The sequence below is a fragment of the Rhincodon typus genome, chromosome 2 (assembly GCF_021869965.1).
Source record: "Rhincodon typus isolate 14 chromosome 2, sRhiTyp1.1, whole genome shotgun sequence".
NCBI classification, from domain to species: domain Eukaryota; kingdom Metazoa; phylum Chordata; class Chondrichthyes; order Orectolobiformes; family Rhincodontidae; genus Rhincodon; species Rhincodon typus.
The window spans coordinates 35,471,494-35,492,497 of NC_063333.1; the positions used below are offsets into that span (position 1 = coordinate 35,471,494).

Below are 21,004 nucleotides of genomic sequence, written 5' to 3' on the forward strand. Positions count from 1 at the left end.
CCCTGGGCAGTACCAAGCTTTCATCACGCACCCAATTTGTGTCTTGTAGATGATGGACAGGTTTTGGGAAGTTAGGAGGCAAGTTACCCATTGCAAAGTTCCTAGTCTCTGACCTACTCTTGTAACCACTATAATTATGTGGCTGGATCAGTGCAGATTCTGGTCAATATATAATCCTCAGGCTGTTGCTGATGAAGGATTCACTGATGGCAATGCCATCAAAGGTCAAGGGAGATAATTATATTCTCTCTTTTTGGAGATAGTCATTGCCAGGCACTTGTATGATGCAAAAGTTACTTAGTATTTATTAGCCACTTATCAGGACACTGATTGTTGTTATGGCTGCTAACAGAAGGTTCGTTCAGCTACTTCTTCTGACCAGTGGTTGACTACCACTTTCTATCACTGTTGTTACCTATTCCCTCCCTCTTCTGAGAGCAGCATAATGATACCAAAGTTCACATCAAAATTATGGTGCGTGCATAACAAACACAATTCTACACATTCATATCAGAATAATGACATAAAAAATAAATTCTTAAATACACAAACACCTTTTTGGGTATAGAAGGAACAGAGATGGTGATAGGACTAAACTTGTGTCCCATAACGTCTCATCTCCAGACTGACATACGGCAATTTATAATATACAATCTTTGCCTTGTAAACAGAATACTAGGCTAAGGAAATTAAGATGAGGGGATAATACCTAACTTTTAGCTCAACTAATCGAGTAAACCATAAATGCAATGAGGTTACCTCAGAGAAGTCACTTCTCTCGCTCTTTTTGTTTGCTGATTCTGCCATCCAGTTGCGAAGAATGTACCTAGGGTTGACATCTTCAAAAGAAATAATGACAGTCAAGTCATCTTAAAATTATTTTTACAATGAAATTCATGGAATAAAGGTTATATTAAGAAAACAACTTTAAAAAGCCTTACTTTCCATTCTGATTTTACGTGCTTCATCTGAATCCAATTTGTTCCTGTAAGAAACAGTATTTGTAAACACCTCTCCTCTCGGGAATATTGTGTACATCAGTTTATTTCAAAACAGATAATTTAGCATTATTAAAAGCATTTTTAGGAAGTAACTGGCAATAAGAAAGGGATTCCCCCAGCCCCATGATGAAGTTGCAAGGGATTGTAGTGTGTAAAGTAGGAGGAAGCTATGTCAGGATCTCTTCGCAGTGTATTCCCAGGGTAGATATTTGAGGCAATTGAGACCAAAATCGGGTAATGTTATGGATTCTCTGATATTTTGCCAGCAGTGAAGAACACACTACTGTGTGTTCTTTATTCTTTCATGTAATATGGACTCTGCTGTTAGTACCAACATTTGATGGCCATCCCTAACTCCCCTTGAACTGAGTGACTTGTTAGGCCAGACCAGGTATGAACAGCAGATTTTCTTCCCTAAAGGACCTTAATGAACCAGATGGGGTTTTACAAAAATAAATGTGAACTTGATCAAGATCAAGATTAGCTTCGTATTCTAGATTTATTATTTGAATTTAAATTCCACCAGCTGCCACAGTACAATTTGAAATCATGTCCCCAAAGCATTAGCCTGGGTTTTTGGATTACAAATCCAACAACATTAATACTTAAATCAACATCATGCCGCATTGTATATGGAAGCAGGTAGCTTATTGGAGGAGCTTCAATCATGAAGGCCCACAGTTGTGGCTAATCCCGATCCAACAGTTCCTGATCTGTCCCAGCAGCAGCCAAACTCTGGGTGTGGCTGTCCAATGTCCAGAGTTGCATGTGGCATGAATATTACTTGTCAACTTAAATTTGGCACAGTGATAGTGTCAGAAACACAATGCAGGGTATGCACAATGTGAAAATAGCACTTTGCCTCTAAAGGACTATGCAGCAGTCACTGCCACCAATACCAACATGAACAGATGCATCTGCAGCAATCAGCTTGTTGAATACAAGGCCAAGTATGTTTTTCCCTCTTATTGGCTCCTTCACTATCTGCCCCAGATCCAGCCTAGCAACTATGTTCTTTAGGTCACAACTAGCTCAGTTAACAGTGGTGCTGCTGAAGTTACTCAGTGATGACACTGAAGTCCCCAACTAGAATACTAATACCCAACAGACTCTGTTGGTATTGCTAGTCATTACACTCATCAATAAGAAGGCCAGTTGCTGTTACTAATGTAAATCTGATATCCTCACTTCATGAAAGGTAAAAAAAACCTGCTCCAAATTTCCCCTACAGCAACTTTTGTGATAAGTCAATGGTGAAATAGTGAACACCTCCATTGGATTTGCTACATTTTAGAAACAGATCCCTGGATCTAGGATTTATGAGCAATTTCGTGGAGCCCACTCCCTTATAAGGACTACCAAATTGTCACACATCCTATAAATACTCTTATGAGCATCCATCAGTATCCAGTCAATGCTACATACTGAAATGTGACTGACGGCACCCTTTCTGTGCTTCAGTATCCTATTTGGCAGCATTCAAACAGCAATAAGCTGCAACTTGAATACCCGTTCAGTACACATCATTACATAATGAGTAAAAATGCATATGTGATTTGGCCATTGCACTGATTTAAGTGCCACTGTGTTCCTTTGATAAAAGCAGATAGCACACAAACCATTCCAAAAACTGAAAGAACTGCAGATGCTGGAAATCAGAAACAAAAACAGAAACTGCTGGAAAAATACAGCAGGTTTGGCAGCATTTGTACAGAGAAGTCAGATTTAATGTTTGAGGTCCAGTGACCCTTCTTCAGCCAAACTTTTCTATTGTGAAATATGTGGAAGCACCTCTCCCTGTCTCTCTCTCTCTCTGACACACACACACACACACACAGCATGAGAGATGAAGTGTGAGAGAATAGTCAACCTTTGGTGCTTGCAATCCATTATATCCTTTGAATATGCTCTACAACAATATGACTACAGTGGATCTTACATAAAACCTTGAAAGGTATGGATTAGGGGAATAGCCAAGGTCTTTTCCCCAGGGTAAGGGAGTCCAAAACCAGAGAGTATAGTTTTAAGGTGAGAGGGGAAAGATTTGAAAGGGATCTGAAGGGCAACTTTTTCACACAGAAGGTGGTGCATATATGGAACAAGCTGCCAGAGGAAGTGGTGCAGGAGGTATTTGGACAGGTACATGGATTAGAAAGGTTTAGAGGGATATGGCCAAGTGCAGGAAAATGGGACTAGTTTAGCTTAGGTAACCTGTTTGGTATGGACGGGTTGGGCCAAAGGGCATGTTTCCATGCTCTATGACTCTCTAAGTGAATAAATATTTACTAAAGTGGCGTGTTCACAAGTTGATTGAAAACATGTGCCATGGCCATGCACTCAGATATTTTTAACTTACCCTCCCTCCCATTACATCTAGATGCAGGCCCAATGTCTGCAGGTGGGGTGGAGGTAGCCTGCTTTGTGGAACATCCTGGTGACTTTGAAGGCTTGGAAAGTCATCTCCTGGTGTCTTATGGCCCGGATGTCCCAAGTCTGCTGAGTGTCTCCTGCCTATACGCAGGGTCACCCATCCTTGGCTTGAAGTGCTGTGGGCATTGGGGTTACAGGCAGTGGTGGTGGGGTTAGACAGAGAGAGAGAGAGGTACAAGGTGCCGCTTAGGTGCCAAGAATAAGCCAGCAGAATGCCTGTCTATTACTTCTTGTCCATGTGGCTACTTCCTGATACCACACTGTCCTCTTGAAAGGAATGAGCACCTGAAGTGTGGCCAAGGTCAATCATCCACTTCCTGCCTTGCCAGAATGCTGAGTATGCATGGATAAACCAGTGGAGTTAAGGTCCAAGTGCATATCAGACAGCGACTGAGCATTCTGCTGAACCCAGGTTTCCATGACAGCTGCCATCCTCTCTTTGGACAGCATGCATTTGCATAGCAGAGCCACTACCAAGGAACTCTACTGTGCAAGACACACTTGCAAGGGGAACAATACAAAGGCACTTCTTCTGCATTCAGCTAAGCAGGTGCCTCGTCTTCAGCAGTACTCTATGAGTGTCAGAGACCTGGTGCATTTCTTGCTCCAGCAACTGTAGACTCGTGTCAATGGTATGTTCAGCAGATTGTACCCCTGAGTCTAATCCAGATGGAGTGCCCCTTTAGATGATTGTCTCTGTGCTGCTGCAGAATGCAAGTGAATACTTTGCTTGTACATCCTCTGAAGGGTCACACATCTCCTCAGAGATGGCACTGGCAATGAGTCTGTGGCCTCTTCTAGCCTAAGGTTCCCTGATGCTAGTATTGCCTGTCTAAGAGAAGTAATTAGTCGCTGAAGATAAAGAGAAGCTTTTTCAGAGCAATGTGCTAGTGTTGGTCCTTGTCTGAGCTGTGCACCATAATGCTCACTGGGTTGGTGGGCCATTGGTGTCTCTGTATTCCTGCAATGAGATAAACAGAAGACTTGCGTATAATGAAAATGGGCACAGGAATAGTTGGTAATCAAGTGTAATCATATGAGGTGGTGAGCATCCCCAGTGAGTGTGTAGGAAATATTATGGGCAGGAAGGTTTATTGTTTAAGTAGATGAAGTACGTATGACAGTTTGAGAGGACATCAAGAATACGATGCTGAAGCTTCCAGTCCATCACCCTTGGTGAGATGCATTTTCAATTGTAGAGTTAAAGTGAGTGATGGTCTATGAGTGAGAAATAATACTGGGACTCCATTGGGGAGTGAAGGAAATCATTTACTTTAATCTGATCCCAATGGCCATTGGTATTATTATGGCTACAGCACTAATCCATGTTCAGATTTATTCCCAGGTTGGTGCGATGGTGAGTTGGCTGGAAGAAGACTACCCTAATCTCAGTGACCCTGTTGAGCAACACCTGCAGGGCAGTATCCGTAAAACCTGTGGTCAGTTTGTTCTTCTTAAGACCCATTACTAGGGGTCGCCACCGCAGTCTAAGGGCTACTTCCCGGCTTGCAACATCTAAAATGTGATTCAGCTGGCCTTTAAGTTTGACGCTGGAGTCTTTGAATCTGGAAATTCTCAACAGTGATTAGAGCATCCAGCTCACTCACCATATAATTCACTAAGTAATCATGCAACATCTTGCTTTCTCTGGCTAAGAAATGGTGCTCATGTGAGAGAATTGACCCCAGTACACCCAATTTGACCCACCCAATTCTTTAACTTCAAATGGGTAAATTCCATCCTATTTGGTAAAGAGGATTGGTAGATGGAATTATTGATTCAGAAACTGGATTTGCTATAGTCCCAATAATGTCTCTGCAAAAGTACTTTAAGAGAGTTTGGAAAGCAAATAAACTTTTACCTATTCAACCTTGACAAGTACAGGTTAATCCAGTATGAGAACTTCTTATGTCTTGCAAGATCTTGAATGGCCCAGTATTCCTATATCAGAAGAAATGTGGTTTAAGTTATAACGGTTTTAGTATATAAATATCTGCAATAATAATAGAACATCATGTTCTTCAAACCATATTTTAAAAATAACAGAGTAAGAAGTTGGAACAAGCATATGTCAAGATAGATTATTTGGTCCTTCAAGCTTGCTCCAACATTCAGGATAATTTTGGCTGATCTAACTTAATTCCATCTTCCTACACTACTTCTATATCCTTAATTCCCTTAGTATTCAACAATCTATCAACCTTATCTATCATAAATATGCTCAACAATTGAGATCCACAGCTCACTGGGGTAGAGAATTCATAAGAGTCATAAGCTGGTGAGCGAAGAAAATGCTTGACATCATAGTTCAACATAGACAATCCTTTGTCTTGAAATTGTGATCCCATGACCTACATTTCCGACTTTCTTGGCATATAGCCTACAAAGCCCCTTAAGAATATTTCAATTAAATCACCTCTCATTCTTCTAAACTTGAGGGAATACAGGCCTACATTATCAATCTGCAATCATAACTCAACCCTTCATACTAAGAACTAGGTCTTGTGAATCTTTGCTGCAAATCCCACAAGGGCAAGTAAATGTTTCCTTAGATAACGCACTCAAAACTGCACACAGCACTCTACGTGTGGCCCCACCAATGTCATACACAATTATAGGAAGACTTCCTTTCTCTTTATTCCAATTGTTTTGTAACAAAAGCTAACGTGCCATTTCTTTTTAATTTTTTGTTGTTGCTACATTTTAACTTTTTGTGATTCATGTACAAGGATGCAAGGTCCCTCTGACTGCAAGCATTCTTGACTCACCAATAAAAAATATATCCTTGCCATGTATTTTTCCTATCAAGATGGAGAAATTAACATAACCATTCTATATTCCATCTGAAATGACCTTGCAATTACCCATTCTACGTGTATCACTCAAATTCTTTCCATTCTCTTCACTGTCTACTTTCTCACCTAACATATAATCATCAGTAAATGTATATACATTACACTTAGTCCCCCACCATGCAAATTCATAATGTAATTTATGATCTTTGTCATACCATGCCAATTACAGCGTTTCAACCGAAAAATGTCTAGTTTATTCTTACTGTTTTCTGTTCATTAACCGTTTCTGAACAAAGAGGCTCAGAGGGCATATCAGGAGCAGCACCAGGCATACCTAAAAATAGTGAAGCCACAACAGAAGGCTACTTGTATGCTATATGGTGTATGCAGTATGCATACCAACAGATCAGATCTAACCTCTGTAGTTTGCCATATCCAGTCATGAATGGTGATGGACAAGTTAATAATTAGGATGAGGTGGTGGCTCCACAAATATCCCATCCTCAATGATGGGGAGCCAAGGCATCCTTGTAAAAGACAAAGCTGAAGTATTTTCATCAATCTTCAGCAAAAACTGCTTCCTCCTTGGATCCCTAGCATCACAAATGCCAATCTTAAACCAATTCCAAATCAAATTAAACCAAATCAAGAAACAATCATACAAACGGACAAAGCAGGAGTAGACCAAGTCAGCCCCTTGAGCCTGCTCCATCATTCATTGGGATCATGGTTAATCTGACTGCAACCTTAAATCTGCATTCATGCCTGCCCCTGATAACCTTTCAACGCGTTTCCACCTTTGTCTTTAAAATATACAGGGACTCTGCGTCAGCTACCTTTTCAGGAAGGCAGTTCCAAAGACTCTCCATCCTTAGAAATGTTTTTGCCTTTGCTCTGTTTTAAATGGTGACCCCTGATTTTTAAGCAGTGTACCCCAGATCTAGATTCCCTCATACCAGAAAACATCCTCTCCACATCTACATTGTTAAGACCTCTGAGGATTTATAGTTTCAATCAAATCACCACTTATTCTTCTAAATTCCTGGGGATACAAGCCTAGACAGCCCAATATTTCCTCATAAGACAAACCCCACGCCCCTCCCCTTTTCCAGGTATTAGTCTAATATTCTATTAGTCTAGACTAGGACCAGCATCCTTGCAAGGAGGTTTGTTAGCACTGCTTCAAAGGATTTAAACTAACTTGGCAGTGCGATGGTATCCTGAGAGCAGTTTCAGCAGAGGTAGATGAACAGTCAAAATTAAAGGAGTCAGCAAGGAAGGAAGTCAAGAAGGCATAGAAATTATAGGTGAGTTAAGGCACAAGGGATTCAAAACATTAACTCTGCTTTCTTTCCTCAGGTGCTGCCAGGTTTGCAGAGTTTTTCCAGCAATTTCTGTTTTTCTTTCTGATTTCCAGCATCTGCAGTATTTTTTTTTGTTTAAGGCACAAGGAAGTTTGGCAAGGTTGGATAGTATTTATTTTAAAGCAAGGAGTGTGACAAACAAGGCAAATGAGTTGAGGGCTCAAATTAAAATAAGGGGGTATGATGTTATTGCTATTATTGAGACACTGTTGAGAGAGTGGAAGGAATGGCAGTTCAATAGTTCAGGATATAGGATCTTCAGGCGAGGCAGGGAGAGAGTTATAAGAGGACAGGGTGATGGTCAGGGAATCAATTACAGCAATGAGGTATCACTTGTGGGCATCGCTGGCTGGCTAGCATTTACTGCCCATTCCTAGTTACCCTTGAGAAGATGGTGGTGAGCTACCCTCTTTGAACCATTGCAGTCTATGTGTTGTAGATAGACCCAAAATGCCATTAGGAAGAGAATTCCAGGATTTTGACCCAGTGATATATTTCCAAGTCAGGGCGGTGGCTTCGAGGGAAACTTACAGGTGATGGTGTTCCCATGTGTCTGCTGCCCTTGTACTTCTAGATTGTGGTCGTGGGTTTGGAAGATCTTTGAAAAATTTCTGCAGTGCATCTTAGAGGTAATACACACTGCTGCTACTGCACATCAGTGGTGGAGACCGTGGATGATTGTCATGTGATGCCAATCAAGCAGGCTATTTTGTCCTGGATGTTGGGGAGCTTCTTGGGTATTGTTGGATCTGCACCCAACCAGACAAGTAGGGAGTAATCAATCACAGTCCTGACCTCAGCCCTGTAGATGGTGGAAAGGCTTCAGGGAGCCAGGTGGTGAGTTATTGGCTTCAGTATTCCTAGTCTCTGACCTGCTCTTGTAGCCACTGTATTTATATAGTGAGTCTAGTTGAGCTTCTAATCAATGGTAACCCCAGAATGTTGATAGTGGGAGAATGCTGGGCATGCCACTGAATGTCAAGGGGCACTGGTTAGATTGCATCATATTGGAAATAGGCATTACCTGTCATTTCTGTGGTGTGATCATCACTTGCCAATTTTCAGCCCAGCAGGTCGCCAGATCCGTGGACTTGTCAACCTTGGACCCATTAATTCTGCAAGCTCAAAACTAGTGAATCTTGCAACCAACTCATGTAGGAATTTAGAATGCAGGTCACCAGGTCCAGTGGACTTGTCAACTTTGGACCCATTAATTTCTCGAGCATGTTCTTTATTGTTCAGATTTCTTAAGTTTCTGATTCCAACTAGATCTTTGGCTCCATATTATTTCCATGATGATATTTGTGTCTACTACATTTTGACATTACATCATAAATTGCTCATCAATTCTGTTTAGTTAACCATAAGGGTTTAAAGGTAAAGTTGCCACAGTCCTATTAGACCACCCACAGAATTTTAAGACTCAGTTTTAATGTCTAAGTTAAAAATGCAGCTTGCAAAGCACTCCAGAGCAAGATGCCTGGGACAGTCTGACCTCAACTTTATGGTCTATATCAATCGCTTGCCGAAATCCACCTGAAGGGTTGCTGAGCAACTAGGAGATTATTGGCACGGAGGTGATTAGCAAATGGAGAGCATATCCAGGACAGGGTGGTTGGAACCTTCTTTGTGGAAAAAATAGTTTAGCATGGTTTAGCTTTTAGCACTGTAGTCAAGATTTTTCTGTATTTCACAGCTGCTATCAAAGGATTTGCAAGAACGGGCTAATGACAATAGCAACCCAGGGTTGGGGAAGCCCAAGATCTCTATCTAGGCTTCAGAAGAGTACTCCTCTTCCTCAGTTACTTACAAGGTTGACCTTGTGATGAAATCACAATTTCTACATACAGGCTACAGGTTAAAATTTGAGGTTGGGCCTCAATTACATTGCTAGGGATCAATCTGTCAAATTAAAGCAGGAAGCTACTGCTTTCCCAAGTGGACGAAGTTAAAATTGGTTCACTTGTGTGGAAAGTAAACATGACCATACCATTTACCTCAGAAATACTGTTAGCCGCAAGTTGTTGTTGCGTAATCTCACTAAGCTGACGAAATGTCATCGTGAAATCTGCTCTTGTATCTTCCATCAGCTATAAAAATGAAAGAGTTTATTAAGGTGTTCCCAGTGCAACCCTGTTTATTTTAAAATTCTTGATAGCTTTAAGTTTCCATTTTCAGAGAGTTTACCAAAGCACAAGAAACTGTGCTAAAAGATTAAATGCTTTTTAAAAGCTTTTTTGTATTCTAAAATGCATGAAACAAGTACCCATTATATTAAAGAAAATTGTAGAAAATAAGGATTCCTTGTTGCAATTACTATAAAAAATGATAACACTTTAAAAGAAAAATGAAGTTTCAGGCATCCAAAAGAATTGTGTGACCACAATTCACATTTTAAGATTTTACTATAATAAACAAACTAAAATCAACACAGCCTAAACATTCCTTATTAGGCAGCGTGGTGGCTCAGTGGTTAGCACTGTTGCCTCACAGGGCCAAGTTTGATTCCTCAAGTGACTGTATATGTGGAGTATGTACATTCTCCCTGTGAATGCATGGGTTTCCACTGGGTGCTCCAGTTTCCTCCCACTGTCAAAAGATGTGCAGGATAGGTGGACTGGCCGTGCTAAATTGCCCATAGTGTCCAGGGATATGTCGGCTAGGGGGATTGGCCATGATAAATGTGGGAATATGGGGATAGGATAGGGGGCTGGGTCTGGGTGGACTGCTGTTTGGAAGGTCAGTGCACACTTGATGGGCCAAATGGCCTCATTCCACACTGTAGGAATTCTATAATTCTAGGCAACTAACACTCTACATTATCAAAAAGGTTTTATAGTGTCTTTTGAAAGTCACTTCACTCAGTGTTCTAAGTATCCTCGAACTGACTTCCAGCCAGATTCTGGTAACTTCTTGGTTGTTAAATTTCCAAAAGTTCCATTCTTTCTTCTTCTTTTCCATCAAAAAAATTAACTCATTTAAGCATCCTGCTCTCCCATGCATAATTTTTCTGCTTCTCCAACGAGCAGCACCTCTCTCGCTCTTTCTCTTGCTCTAGGTCTTTACAGTTGAAAGTCGGTCACAGCAACCAAGTCATCTGGACCTGTCTCCATGTAAATTTTAAGACAATTTCAGCATCCTCCATTTGAAGACATTTCGGATTGAATATGTAATGTTACAGATGGGTCGCAGGAGTCAGAAAGTCTCCTGGCCCAGTGGCAGAGCCTCAGGAAACAGTGTTTCAAAATTTTTGCTCTTGGGAGTGGGGGTACGTTGGAGACAAGTCCACTGCCCATAGAAACAATTCAAGGTGGACACAAAGATGCCCCTCCACTCCTTGCAGGTGTTTCATTCAATAAGGGGCCCTCTCACCCTCACCCACTCCCACGCGCTATCCATGATAATCCTTGCTCCGCCATCCTCTCTCAAAGGCATCTCATACCCTCCATTTAAATCCATGCATCTGAACAAAGCCAACAGCCCTTCATGTATCCCATGCCAACCCATGCCCCTCCACTACCTCTCAGTAGTCCTGTATAATCTCATGTACAGAACTAGTGAAGCCTATAGTAACAATGGCATGTGTAAAAAATCTTAAAGTTCAGTGGTTCAGAACTTTTTAAAAATAAATTGCTGTTACTACAACCCTATAATGGTGTTAGCTAACCAGACATCAAAATATTAATAGGAGAAGGTACCAGCACCTGACACCTCCGTATCTTGTAAAAATAATGAAAATCTTGCAAAAATATTAAAAAAAAATGTAAGAGAAAACACTGTCAATCAGACAATGTTTACCTTTTTCAGCAGCTACTTCAACAAACTAATAGAAGTCCTGGCTCTCTGGCAAGCCTCAAAATGCAAGATGGAGGATTATTCCCTGCACCCTTCTAACACACTGACAAAAATTACTGATGTCAAGAATGGGAATGGAATCACTTCCCATCAGCTATTTTTAAAGGTCTGTTGAGTCTCCCTGACCCTGCAAAATCCAGCCCGGTTTTGCCTTAAATTAAAAAAGACAATTTAAAACATAGCCGCCTTATAAGGTCCCGCATTGTAAAAATCTGCAAAGAGGAACAATTTTCCAGTATACACTTAAGCATTGCTTAGCTTTTAGCACTTATAGCTCTATTTCAACAGCCAAGACATTTCTCCTCAGCCTAATTACCGTCAAACACTAGAGTTAGATATTCAGAACAAAGTGCCAACAGTAGCTTTGAACACTACAGGAGGAAAGTTTTAAGAGTATCAGCTAACATGGAGGTCAACAGGAAAGTTCATTGACAGTAGTTTAGTAGAAATAGGGTCAAAGTGCAAGAAGACAGTTCCATAAATAAAATGAGCTCTGAGGACTCAAGGTGAGATAGAATAGCAATTAAAGAAAGATACAGCTTCAGAACTTGGGTAAGGTTTGCATGCAGGGCTGTTTGGCTTATTGTACAAGGGAGGGTGAAAAACAATAGAGGTAGCTGAACGTATGGTCTCAAATTTACTGAAGTAATAAGCTTACCTTCAACAAGTAGGCAATCAAATAGTCATCATTATTATCGTGTCCAATCAAGCCCAACTTTGCTTTGAATAATTCCATTAATCTAAAAATTGATTAGAAAGTAATGAGTTATAACGTCATTGTTAATGACATCTATTTACCAAATAGCACTTTCAGGTAAATTTTCAAAAGCTTTTTTATTACAAGGCAAACGGACTGGAAACAGAAACATGAATGGACTTTAATTTCAACGCAAATTCTAACAAGATACAAGCAGTTTCTATTCAGCATCTGAAAGTGCAACATAGTTTGAGGGTTTGTATATTTACAGATGAATTTATTTTGAGTTCTTATACACCTTAGGACCATTTGGAGGATAGAAAAATCCCTTGTAAGTCAAAACATATTCCAAGGCTATTGTGGGAATTCTCTGGATCTACTGCTGCCAGACTAAGTGTAAAACCAAATCAATTACTTTATTTTCTTTCCAGGGTCCACTACAAAGCTACTCTATCTGCCTAATAGTTTGCTGAAGCAAGGGATTTGGCTTCACAGTGGCTGCATTTCAATAAATAGTACCATTATGTTCCACATTTTTGGATCAGTACTCCCAACCCAGAGTTTTTCACTGCTTTCAGGAAAGGTGAGGTAAAAATCAATGGAAAATGTGGAGGAGAGGTAAAGACAATATCCAACTTCGATGTAATATGTGAAGATTTAATAGGCTAAATCAGCCTTAACTTGGTGTTTATTTTTATAAGATACAAAGGTGTAAGGTGCTGGTAGTCCCTGCCATTAATATTTCAAACCATGGAGGAATGTTTGTTAAAGACTGGCTCTTAGGGGAGAAGTAAGAACAATGGGCTTTCATTCTTTTTCCAGCTTTCTTCCATGTTCTGCTGAATGTTCATGCCAGAATAAAGGTGATAATTGCTCTTGACCTCATCTGATCATTCTTCATATGTGAATCAATAGCAGTGACTCGTAACATAGCTTTCATTCATCTGCAGTCCACGACTGCCTAATGGGTGCGTGAACTAGCAATCATAACCTCCAGACTGCAGGATATCAAGTGGGCTTGGTATTAATAGTCTCTAGGTCTCTAACATAAAAATGCCCTGCAATGTTGTTAAGATGCAGAGCTTCCTGGCTTTATACTCATTGTGTGAGAAGGATCTGCTTTCATCAAACTATTGACCTATAGTCATTGTTATGCTTGGTCATCGCTTTGTATGCATGCACAGTTGAGACTGACGCTCTGAAGCGATGGGAAATCATTATACCCGACGTTCAAACTATCACTTGGTATTGCAGAGTACCATTCTTTATAATGCCCTTTCTGCCAGTATTATTATGTCCCTCAGGAAAAGGTTATAATTTTTAAAAAGAAAAATGATTCATCACTGCTCCATCTTTGATCCACTTACTTTCTTGTTTTCTATGGCTTGGCATGACACCAAACAAAGGATTTAATTATTGTGTCAGTGCAGCAGCCAAAATAGGGCTTCAAAGGTATTCTGTGATACATCCATTCTTGCTGGAATTTATGACAATTGTTTTTTCCTTTTCCACTTCTTAGGTGTCCCCTTGTTATTATGTCAATTTGGCTCACTGGTAACTGTCTCGCTTCAGAATCAGAAAATTATGGGCTCAAGCTGTACTGCAACGACTTGGGCACATAACCCCACAAAACATTCTGTACAGCACTGAGAAATGGCTACCTTTCAAAACAGCTATTATACTAGGGCTTGAATGCCTACTCATTAGGCATAAAAATGCAAATTATTTCAGAAGGTTCTGCTGGTGTCTTGGCTAAATTATTGCTCAAATAAAACAGCTTAACTGGTTAATAAACTCCCTTACAGTTGGAGAATTTGCTGCATACAAATTAGTTGCTAAATTACCTAAATGGTCACAATGACTGCTCTGAAAATTTTGACTGTGAATTACACTAGACATTGAGAACATGTACAGATAAAATGTACAGTTTTTAAGTACTTTCTTTGACTGAAAGAATGGCTTACCAAATGTAAAACACAAATCACTCATCATATCTCTTCTTATAAATGAAAATGAACACTTACTTGGTCTGATAAAGATCAGGATATCCTTTTAATATTTGTTCAGCCCTAGAAATCCAATAGAAATTAAGTAAACATTTGTGAGAAATACTGCATGTAAAAACGTGAATTAGTCTTAAAGTGTGACAGACATTTCTGACATTGCTTACACTAAGCAGTATATGCTATTTCCGCTACTAAATAACTGTCTTAGTTGTCTACACATTGTTCAAAGTCTTACTTCTATGTATACTTCTAATGTCATGTTTTGTCACAGGTTCTCACTCTGTGTAGTTTGGCACTTCCACTGGTGGAAGTAAAAGAAATTAAAATTCTGAACAGTGTTATTTCCATGCTATCTTACAAACTGGTGAACAATAGTTTTGACTAATTAATGGGAACAAAATCGCCCAGATATGCTTTCTGATAAATGTATTATGAATAATGTCAATACATAGCTGAAAGGAATTTTTTTTGTTTTCAATCTTCCTCATGCTGCTTTGAACATTTTGCTACATTAAGGGGCATGTAACTTTTGAACAGATGAAATGTCTGGTCAGGAATGCTTGGGAGAAGTACTCAGAGATGGGAATATAGCACGTTAATATCAGATTCAGAATAGTATTAAAATTGGGATTCTTCCCAGCTCGGGGAACCTTTCACCATCGGGACGTTCACCATCAGTTTGGGGTTCACTAGACCAGGGTCACGGGCATTCACCAGCAGACTGGGGTTCATGACACCAGTGCTGTGGAAACGGAGATAGAGTGTCAGCCATCCCCCAGGAGTCCCCAGTGGGCAGAAGGCAGTGAGACTAACCTGTTGAATATATCTAAAGCAGTTTTAAACTAATAGATTCACTCATTAGTTTGCATGTCTAAATTAGATTAAGCTAATAAATTTGCTTTATTCAAAATGCACATGTCTTCTTGTATTCATTTTGATCAGAACTTAAAGAACCTGTTTAGCACTTTCATTCTAACAACTGGTGCTGTGAAGAAATGCAAAATGTTCAAGAAGGAAAAAGGAGAGGAGGAAGACTGAGGGAAAGTTCCCCAACACTTTGGCTGGAGAGCAGGATGTTACCACCACGATTTGAACGAGACCGAAACATTCCATGTTGGCAGCTTGTTTGCCCTGTAATATCAGTGAGCCATTGCCAGTTGTCACGGTTGCGTTTTTTCTTTTCCTAACTAACTGATGTATCACAGGAGTAACGGTTTAATTGGCTTTAAGTTTGAGAAGCAGCAGCCTTTAATTGAAGTTGTAGTGTCACTGGCATATTTGAAAATATGACTGATAGATTGTTTAGGGGAAAAGTTAGGATCATCAGCAGTAAGAGGTGTCCTGGAACTTGTGAAATATGTGATGGTAATTATGAGTGTGCCCTTGATAGACATTTGAAATTCGTTATGAAAGGAACAACTGAGTTAGAAACTGTCCATTATAGTGCTTTATAGTTGGATAAAGAAAATAGAAAGCTGTGGGAATTGGTAAAAGGGCTGCAGGTTAAAATTGATTACCAACAGGAAAGCACTGTACCCATTATCTGCAATATGAAGAAAAGACTATGGGTAGACCCAGCAGTTCAATTGGACAAACTGAATATTGATGTTGAAACTGATGACAAAAAGACAAAAATCTGTGAACAGACTGCAGCTGGAACTGTTATCTTGTAAGGCAAGACAAGTAACCTTGAGAATGTAGTTGACAGCATTTCCCCAACTGTTCCATTCCTGTGTAGTGAGTCAAAGCCAGTGTGTGATGTTACCCATGAGTCAGAAGGGGTGGATAAAGAAGTAGGACACTTTGGCACAGTTAGAGATCAGCAAGTCCCTTTCTGCTACTGAACTTGAAGAACCCTCTGTGAAAACTGCATTGTATTCACAGACAGTTCCCATGACAGTTACAAGGAGGGCATCCTTTGTATTTGTCTGAAATCATTACTAAAACAAGGACCCAAAAAGATCATAGGTTCAAGATGTCCAAATCTTATTTCATTGGAAATTTATAAAGTGTTTTTCTTTAATTGCTATAGAAAATATGTTGTGAAAAATTGATTTAGCTTGTTCTGAAAACATAGAAAGTTTTTGGAAAATATTCAAATTAAACTTAAGAATCTGGGATGAGACATGGTTTGTCTGCATGCTTTTTGAAGGTGGTCTTAAAAGAACCAACTAGGAAATTTAAAATCCCAGTTTGAAATTATCAGGAGATTTTGACAGTTTTAAATCTTCTCACACACCTTCTGTGCAAGAAGATGTGTGATTTTGGACAGGACTATATTCTGGACATTATTGACCCACAGAGCTTCATCCTGAGCCACAGTGGTTTTGTTTCTTTTTTTGTTTTTGAACAGGTCTCAAGAACAGAGAGAGGGAGCTGGGAGTCTTGTGGAGACAAAGTCTTTAAAAACAGGAGAAACCTCAACTGAATCTTCAATATCACAGCACTGTTTAAAACCACCAAGTCTGGACATAATTGTTTCTGAAATCAAGATTGATAAAATTACTCGATACATGTTACAAATTTTAATTTAAAACAACAGCAAATAGAAACAGTCTAGATTATTTTAATGTGTATCAGAATAAAATGGGATACATTGTTAGAAAGAAATTAACTGACCATTAATGAAACCTGTCATTCCAATAATACTGTAGCTGTTCGCAAAGAAATCTTTGAGTCTATTGTTGTCAAGTTTGAATTTGGAATAATTTTGAAAGGAGTATAATCTAGCAAAATACATTTGAGAACACTACGTACTTTTTTGTAAGAAAGACCAAACAAACAAAGTTTAATTCACTCAGAGATAGTAAGAACTGCCAATGCTGGAGTCAGAGATAACATAGTGTGGAGCTGGAGGAACACAGCAGGTCAGGCTGCATCAGAGAAGCAAGAAAACTGATGTTTCGGGTCAGGACCCTTCTTTATTCTTACTATCCTACTATCTCCGAGTGAATTAAACTTTCTTTGTTTGGTCTTTCTTACAAAAAATTACATACAGTGTTCGCAAATGTAACTTGTTAGATAATGCTCCTTTTTTTCTGAAGAAGGGTCCCGACCGGAAACGTCAGCTTTCCTGCTCCTCTGATGCTGCCTGGCCTGCTGTGTTCCTCCAGCTCCACACTGTGTTATCTTAAACAAAGTTTAATAATGCTTGAAATCACACAAGAATAATGCTTGCTTGTCTCTTTTAAAGCTATTATGAATATATGTTGTTTTTCTCTCCCTCTGGACTGTAAGGTTTCTCCAGAGGTCCTGAATCAGTTATAATGGCAATTAATGGGGATACACTTCGAATAAAATAATAGTAACAGGGAAAAATTGACACAACACCAAATGGAGATGGGAATGAGTCATTTACATACAGTTAAATGGAATATATCCCATGAAATATAAGTGTAGACAGAAATCAATAATTAACAATTTTCTCTTCAATATACGCCTGCCTTTACCCATGTGATTGTTTTAAAGGAAGTGAATTGGATGATCTGGCCACCACCCAGAACATTGGGACCGGCAAGGAGAACACATAGGTACCTCCCACCAACTTTTGATCTTTCAAAAAGATTGCCTGTAAGTCAAGAATGCGTGGCATAATGCTGGGATACCAATGTAAGTATGCACAGGTGGTTTTACATCAGAAGTAACTAAAATGCAGGAATACATGGCAAAAACATATTGAAGATCATGTACACCTGCTTGACAAAATGGTTAGTGTGGTCTGGAAGAGCACAAAAACATGGTTTAAATGATGAGGCGCTGATACATAATCCTTTAAAATAATAGAAGTAGTATTGGTGAGAGGGAGGTAAAAATTACAACTAGGGATGAGGGGGGTGCAGAAATACTGAAGAATTGGGTAAAAGCGAAGAAACACCTGGAAAATCTTTTAAGTTCATGCATAACCTGGCACCAGTTAAACATGGGGCAATTTTAAACTTTATCATGTGTATAGTCAGCTTGTGACTATGGAACAACATGTATGTGCTTATGTAAGGAACTGATCATCTGTTCTGAAGATGTCAAAGGGCGGAGGGTAGTGTTAAGCTTAAAAATGATATTTCCAAACAAGATAGTTAAGGATTAATCGGGACAAGACAATAAGTAATTGAAGGAAAATATGTTAAAACAGGCCTAGTGTAAAAATAGCTTGTTTTGGCTAGAATGTAACTGCAATGACCTTATCTCTACATGCTGTCTGGCAGTGACACCTGGATTTGTTTTTTCACAATAGAATGCTTGGCCGATGTGGTCAAAGACAACAGTACAGCACGTAATATTAGTTTCAGAGTAGTATTAATATTAGAGTCTTTACCCAGCTCGGTAGACCTTTCACCATCGGACAGGGATTCACCAAACTGGTACAGCAGAAACTGAGATAGAGTTCCAAGTGCCAGCCATCATCACCCAGGTATCCCAACAGGCAGAAAGCTGTGAAACTTGCTTGTTGAATATGTCTTAAATATTTCATGCTAATAGATTCCCTCATTAGTGTGCATATGTATAAATTAGATCTGTTGTGATTGTAATGAGTTCAGTCAGCTGGACCTCATAGAATATGAGTTCCCTGACTGGTGCTGTTAATCTGGTCCAATCAGGGAGTCCTGGCTGATAGATAAAGAGGGGTGGTCACCAGCATCAAAGATGTCAGAGATGTTGGCACTCTGAGAGCTGGTTCTGACGAGGTAGTACTAAAATCCAAGGACTGTTCATGTGTAAATAATGGGTGACTTAGTGGAAGGATACCAGCTTCTCATTGATGAGAGTAAAGCATGATCCTGAAGAAACTTGTTCACAACAGTCATCTTTGAGTTGGGGTAAGCATTTCTTACATCATGACTTTGTTTAGGAAATTTGATTTGCTCAACTCTACAGTCAAGGACTGGGCCCATTATGTGGAAAGAATGTGTCATATTTTCTGGACAAACGACAAACATTCCAAACGACATGGGATAAATAATTGTACCTTGTGGGATAATGTCTGCTCTACAGGAGTAGTATGTGAAAAAAAAAAATGATAGTGCTGGCATGAAACAGATGTTAAAAATAAATAAGCTTCCAAAATAAAATGAGTTGATGCAAGGGATCAAGTATTTGATTGTTTCTTGAGAAGAAGTGCTTGTACCAAAAGTTTATTGGTGATCCTAGAAGAGACATATGTAGTGATATAAGGTGTTATACAGTGCATGGAGAATTTTTTTTCCTCTTTGCTTTGTTGTGAGATATTGTTCATCTGGGTGTTAGTTAAGTGTTATTTAGTAAAGAAAAGGGCAATCTGTAAATTGTGTAAGTTAGGCTCCTGTACACAGATGGGGATATTCATCGGATAACTACCTATGCACATATAAAGAGGTACAGATTGAGTTTGGTTGGGGGCAGGCTTTTAGAGAAAATTGTAATGATTCATTTTCTGAATAAATCGCAAACTGGGTAAAGATGTCCTCTGGCATCCTCCTTCACCAACTGGTGGTTCAGTGGTTAGCATTGCTGCCTCACAGCACCAGGGTCCTGGGTTTGATTCCACCCTCGGGCAACTGTCTGTGTGGAGTTTGCACATTCTTCTCATGTCTGTGTGGGTTTCCTCCAGGTGCTCCAGTTTCCTCCCACAATCCAAAGATGTGCAGGCTAGGTGGCCATGCTAAATTGCCCATAGTGTTCAGGGATGAGTGGGTTATAGGGGGATGGGTCTGGGTGAGATGCTATGAGGGTCGGTGTGGACTTGTTGGGATGCATGGATTCCATGAACTAAGAGGTTTAACATTTGGCACTCCCTAGGTTAGATTTTCTGAGTCCTTAGATGCCAGGAGTAAACTTTAGAAAAACTGTTTGCCAATTGCCCATAATTCTCCGATCTGAACATGTGGTAGATAACCTGAAAATTGAACAGATGCTTACATAATATTACACATTATATGAATTATATATACACAGTGGGGACGAATGCAGTCCCAGATTTCCCTTTCCAAATATCTTTCTTTTGTTTAAGGTCCACCTAAGAAGTCAGTTTGAAGCTAACAATTGGATTCTAACAGAAGTGGGATTTCCTATGTAATTTCTTAACCACCACTTCAACACTGGATACTTGATTAATAAGAAATTCTTTTGCATTCTAAACTACCCTAAAACACACATTCAGTGCTTTACTTGTCCCTTGGCAGATACTATATATGAGCACTTACACAAGATGTAAGTGTATAAATACAAGTTTCATTCAAGTATAAAATAGGTTGAATCTAGATGAAAGTACCTCCAAGTTGCTTCTTCAAGAATATATAGCTTTCTCCAATGTACAACATTGGGCCCGTTATTTACAGGGTTGGTAGTTCTGCATGGGAAGCTCCTAAAATACATCCGACTGAAATTAGCTCAACAAACCTTTTCTCACCAGGTCTTCCATCCAATAGCCAGTCTAAATCAGCAAACTATTCATCATTAGCTGGAAAGCCTGGTGAAATCATGCAAGATAGCGTAGGGAAAGAAATCATGAATGGGTGTGAGAAGAGATATTTTGGTCAGTGGAAAGAAATGGTGGTCAGCAGCTTGGTTGAGGAAAAAAGTTGTGCTTAAGTCAAGAGATTCATGACTGAAAAGTGACTACAGTTGAGAAGAGATCGCAATCAGGAGTGATTACAGTCAATGCAATTATCATGGTCAGAGTTGAGATATTGCAGAAGTGGCAGGGAGGGATTTGAGAGCAGTAGAAGAAAGCAATATGCTTGTTGAGCCTGGAGGAAACATTCTGGCTCTTGCTAACCCACCTTATGGATCAGATCCCCTGACTCCTTTTATGGTAAAGTTTCCCATGCCTCTGAATTCCCAGACAAAACGGTTACAATAAAACTGCAGAAACAGAGATAAA

At 39.6% G+C, this 21,004-nt stretch overlaps 1 protein-coding gene across 8 annotated transcripts in view; it reads right to left on the reverse strand.

The window, feature by feature from the left end:
- Positions 1–21,004, reverse strand: part of LOC109925759 (protein adenylyltransferase SelO-like) — a 146,617-nt gene that overhangs the window by 69,858 nt on the left and 55,755 nt on the right. For 4 of the 8 annotated variants that reach the window (XM_048611682.1, XM_048611690.1, XM_048611674.1 and 1 more), the window contains 5 exons: positions 14,167–14,211; positions 12,104–12,185; positions 9,588–9,680; positions 5,293–5,372; positions 3,126–4,392 (listed from right to left, as the gene is read on the reverse strand). In XM_048611682.1, the coding sequence (XP_048467639.1) occupies positions 4,092–4,392; positions 5,293–5,372; positions 9,588–9,680; positions 12,104–12,185; positions 14,167–14,211 (601 nt within the window). In that variant the 3' untranslated portion in view covers positions 3,126–4,091. Of the gene's footprint in view, positions 1–759; positions 840–941; positions 986–3,125; positions 4,393–5,292; positions 5,373–9,587; positions 9,681–12,103; positions 12,186–14,166; positions 14,212–21,004 lie in introns of those variants that run through there. The other 4 variants (XR_007264697.1, XM_048611675.1, XM_048611701.1 and 1 more) reach the window with 3 other exon arrangements.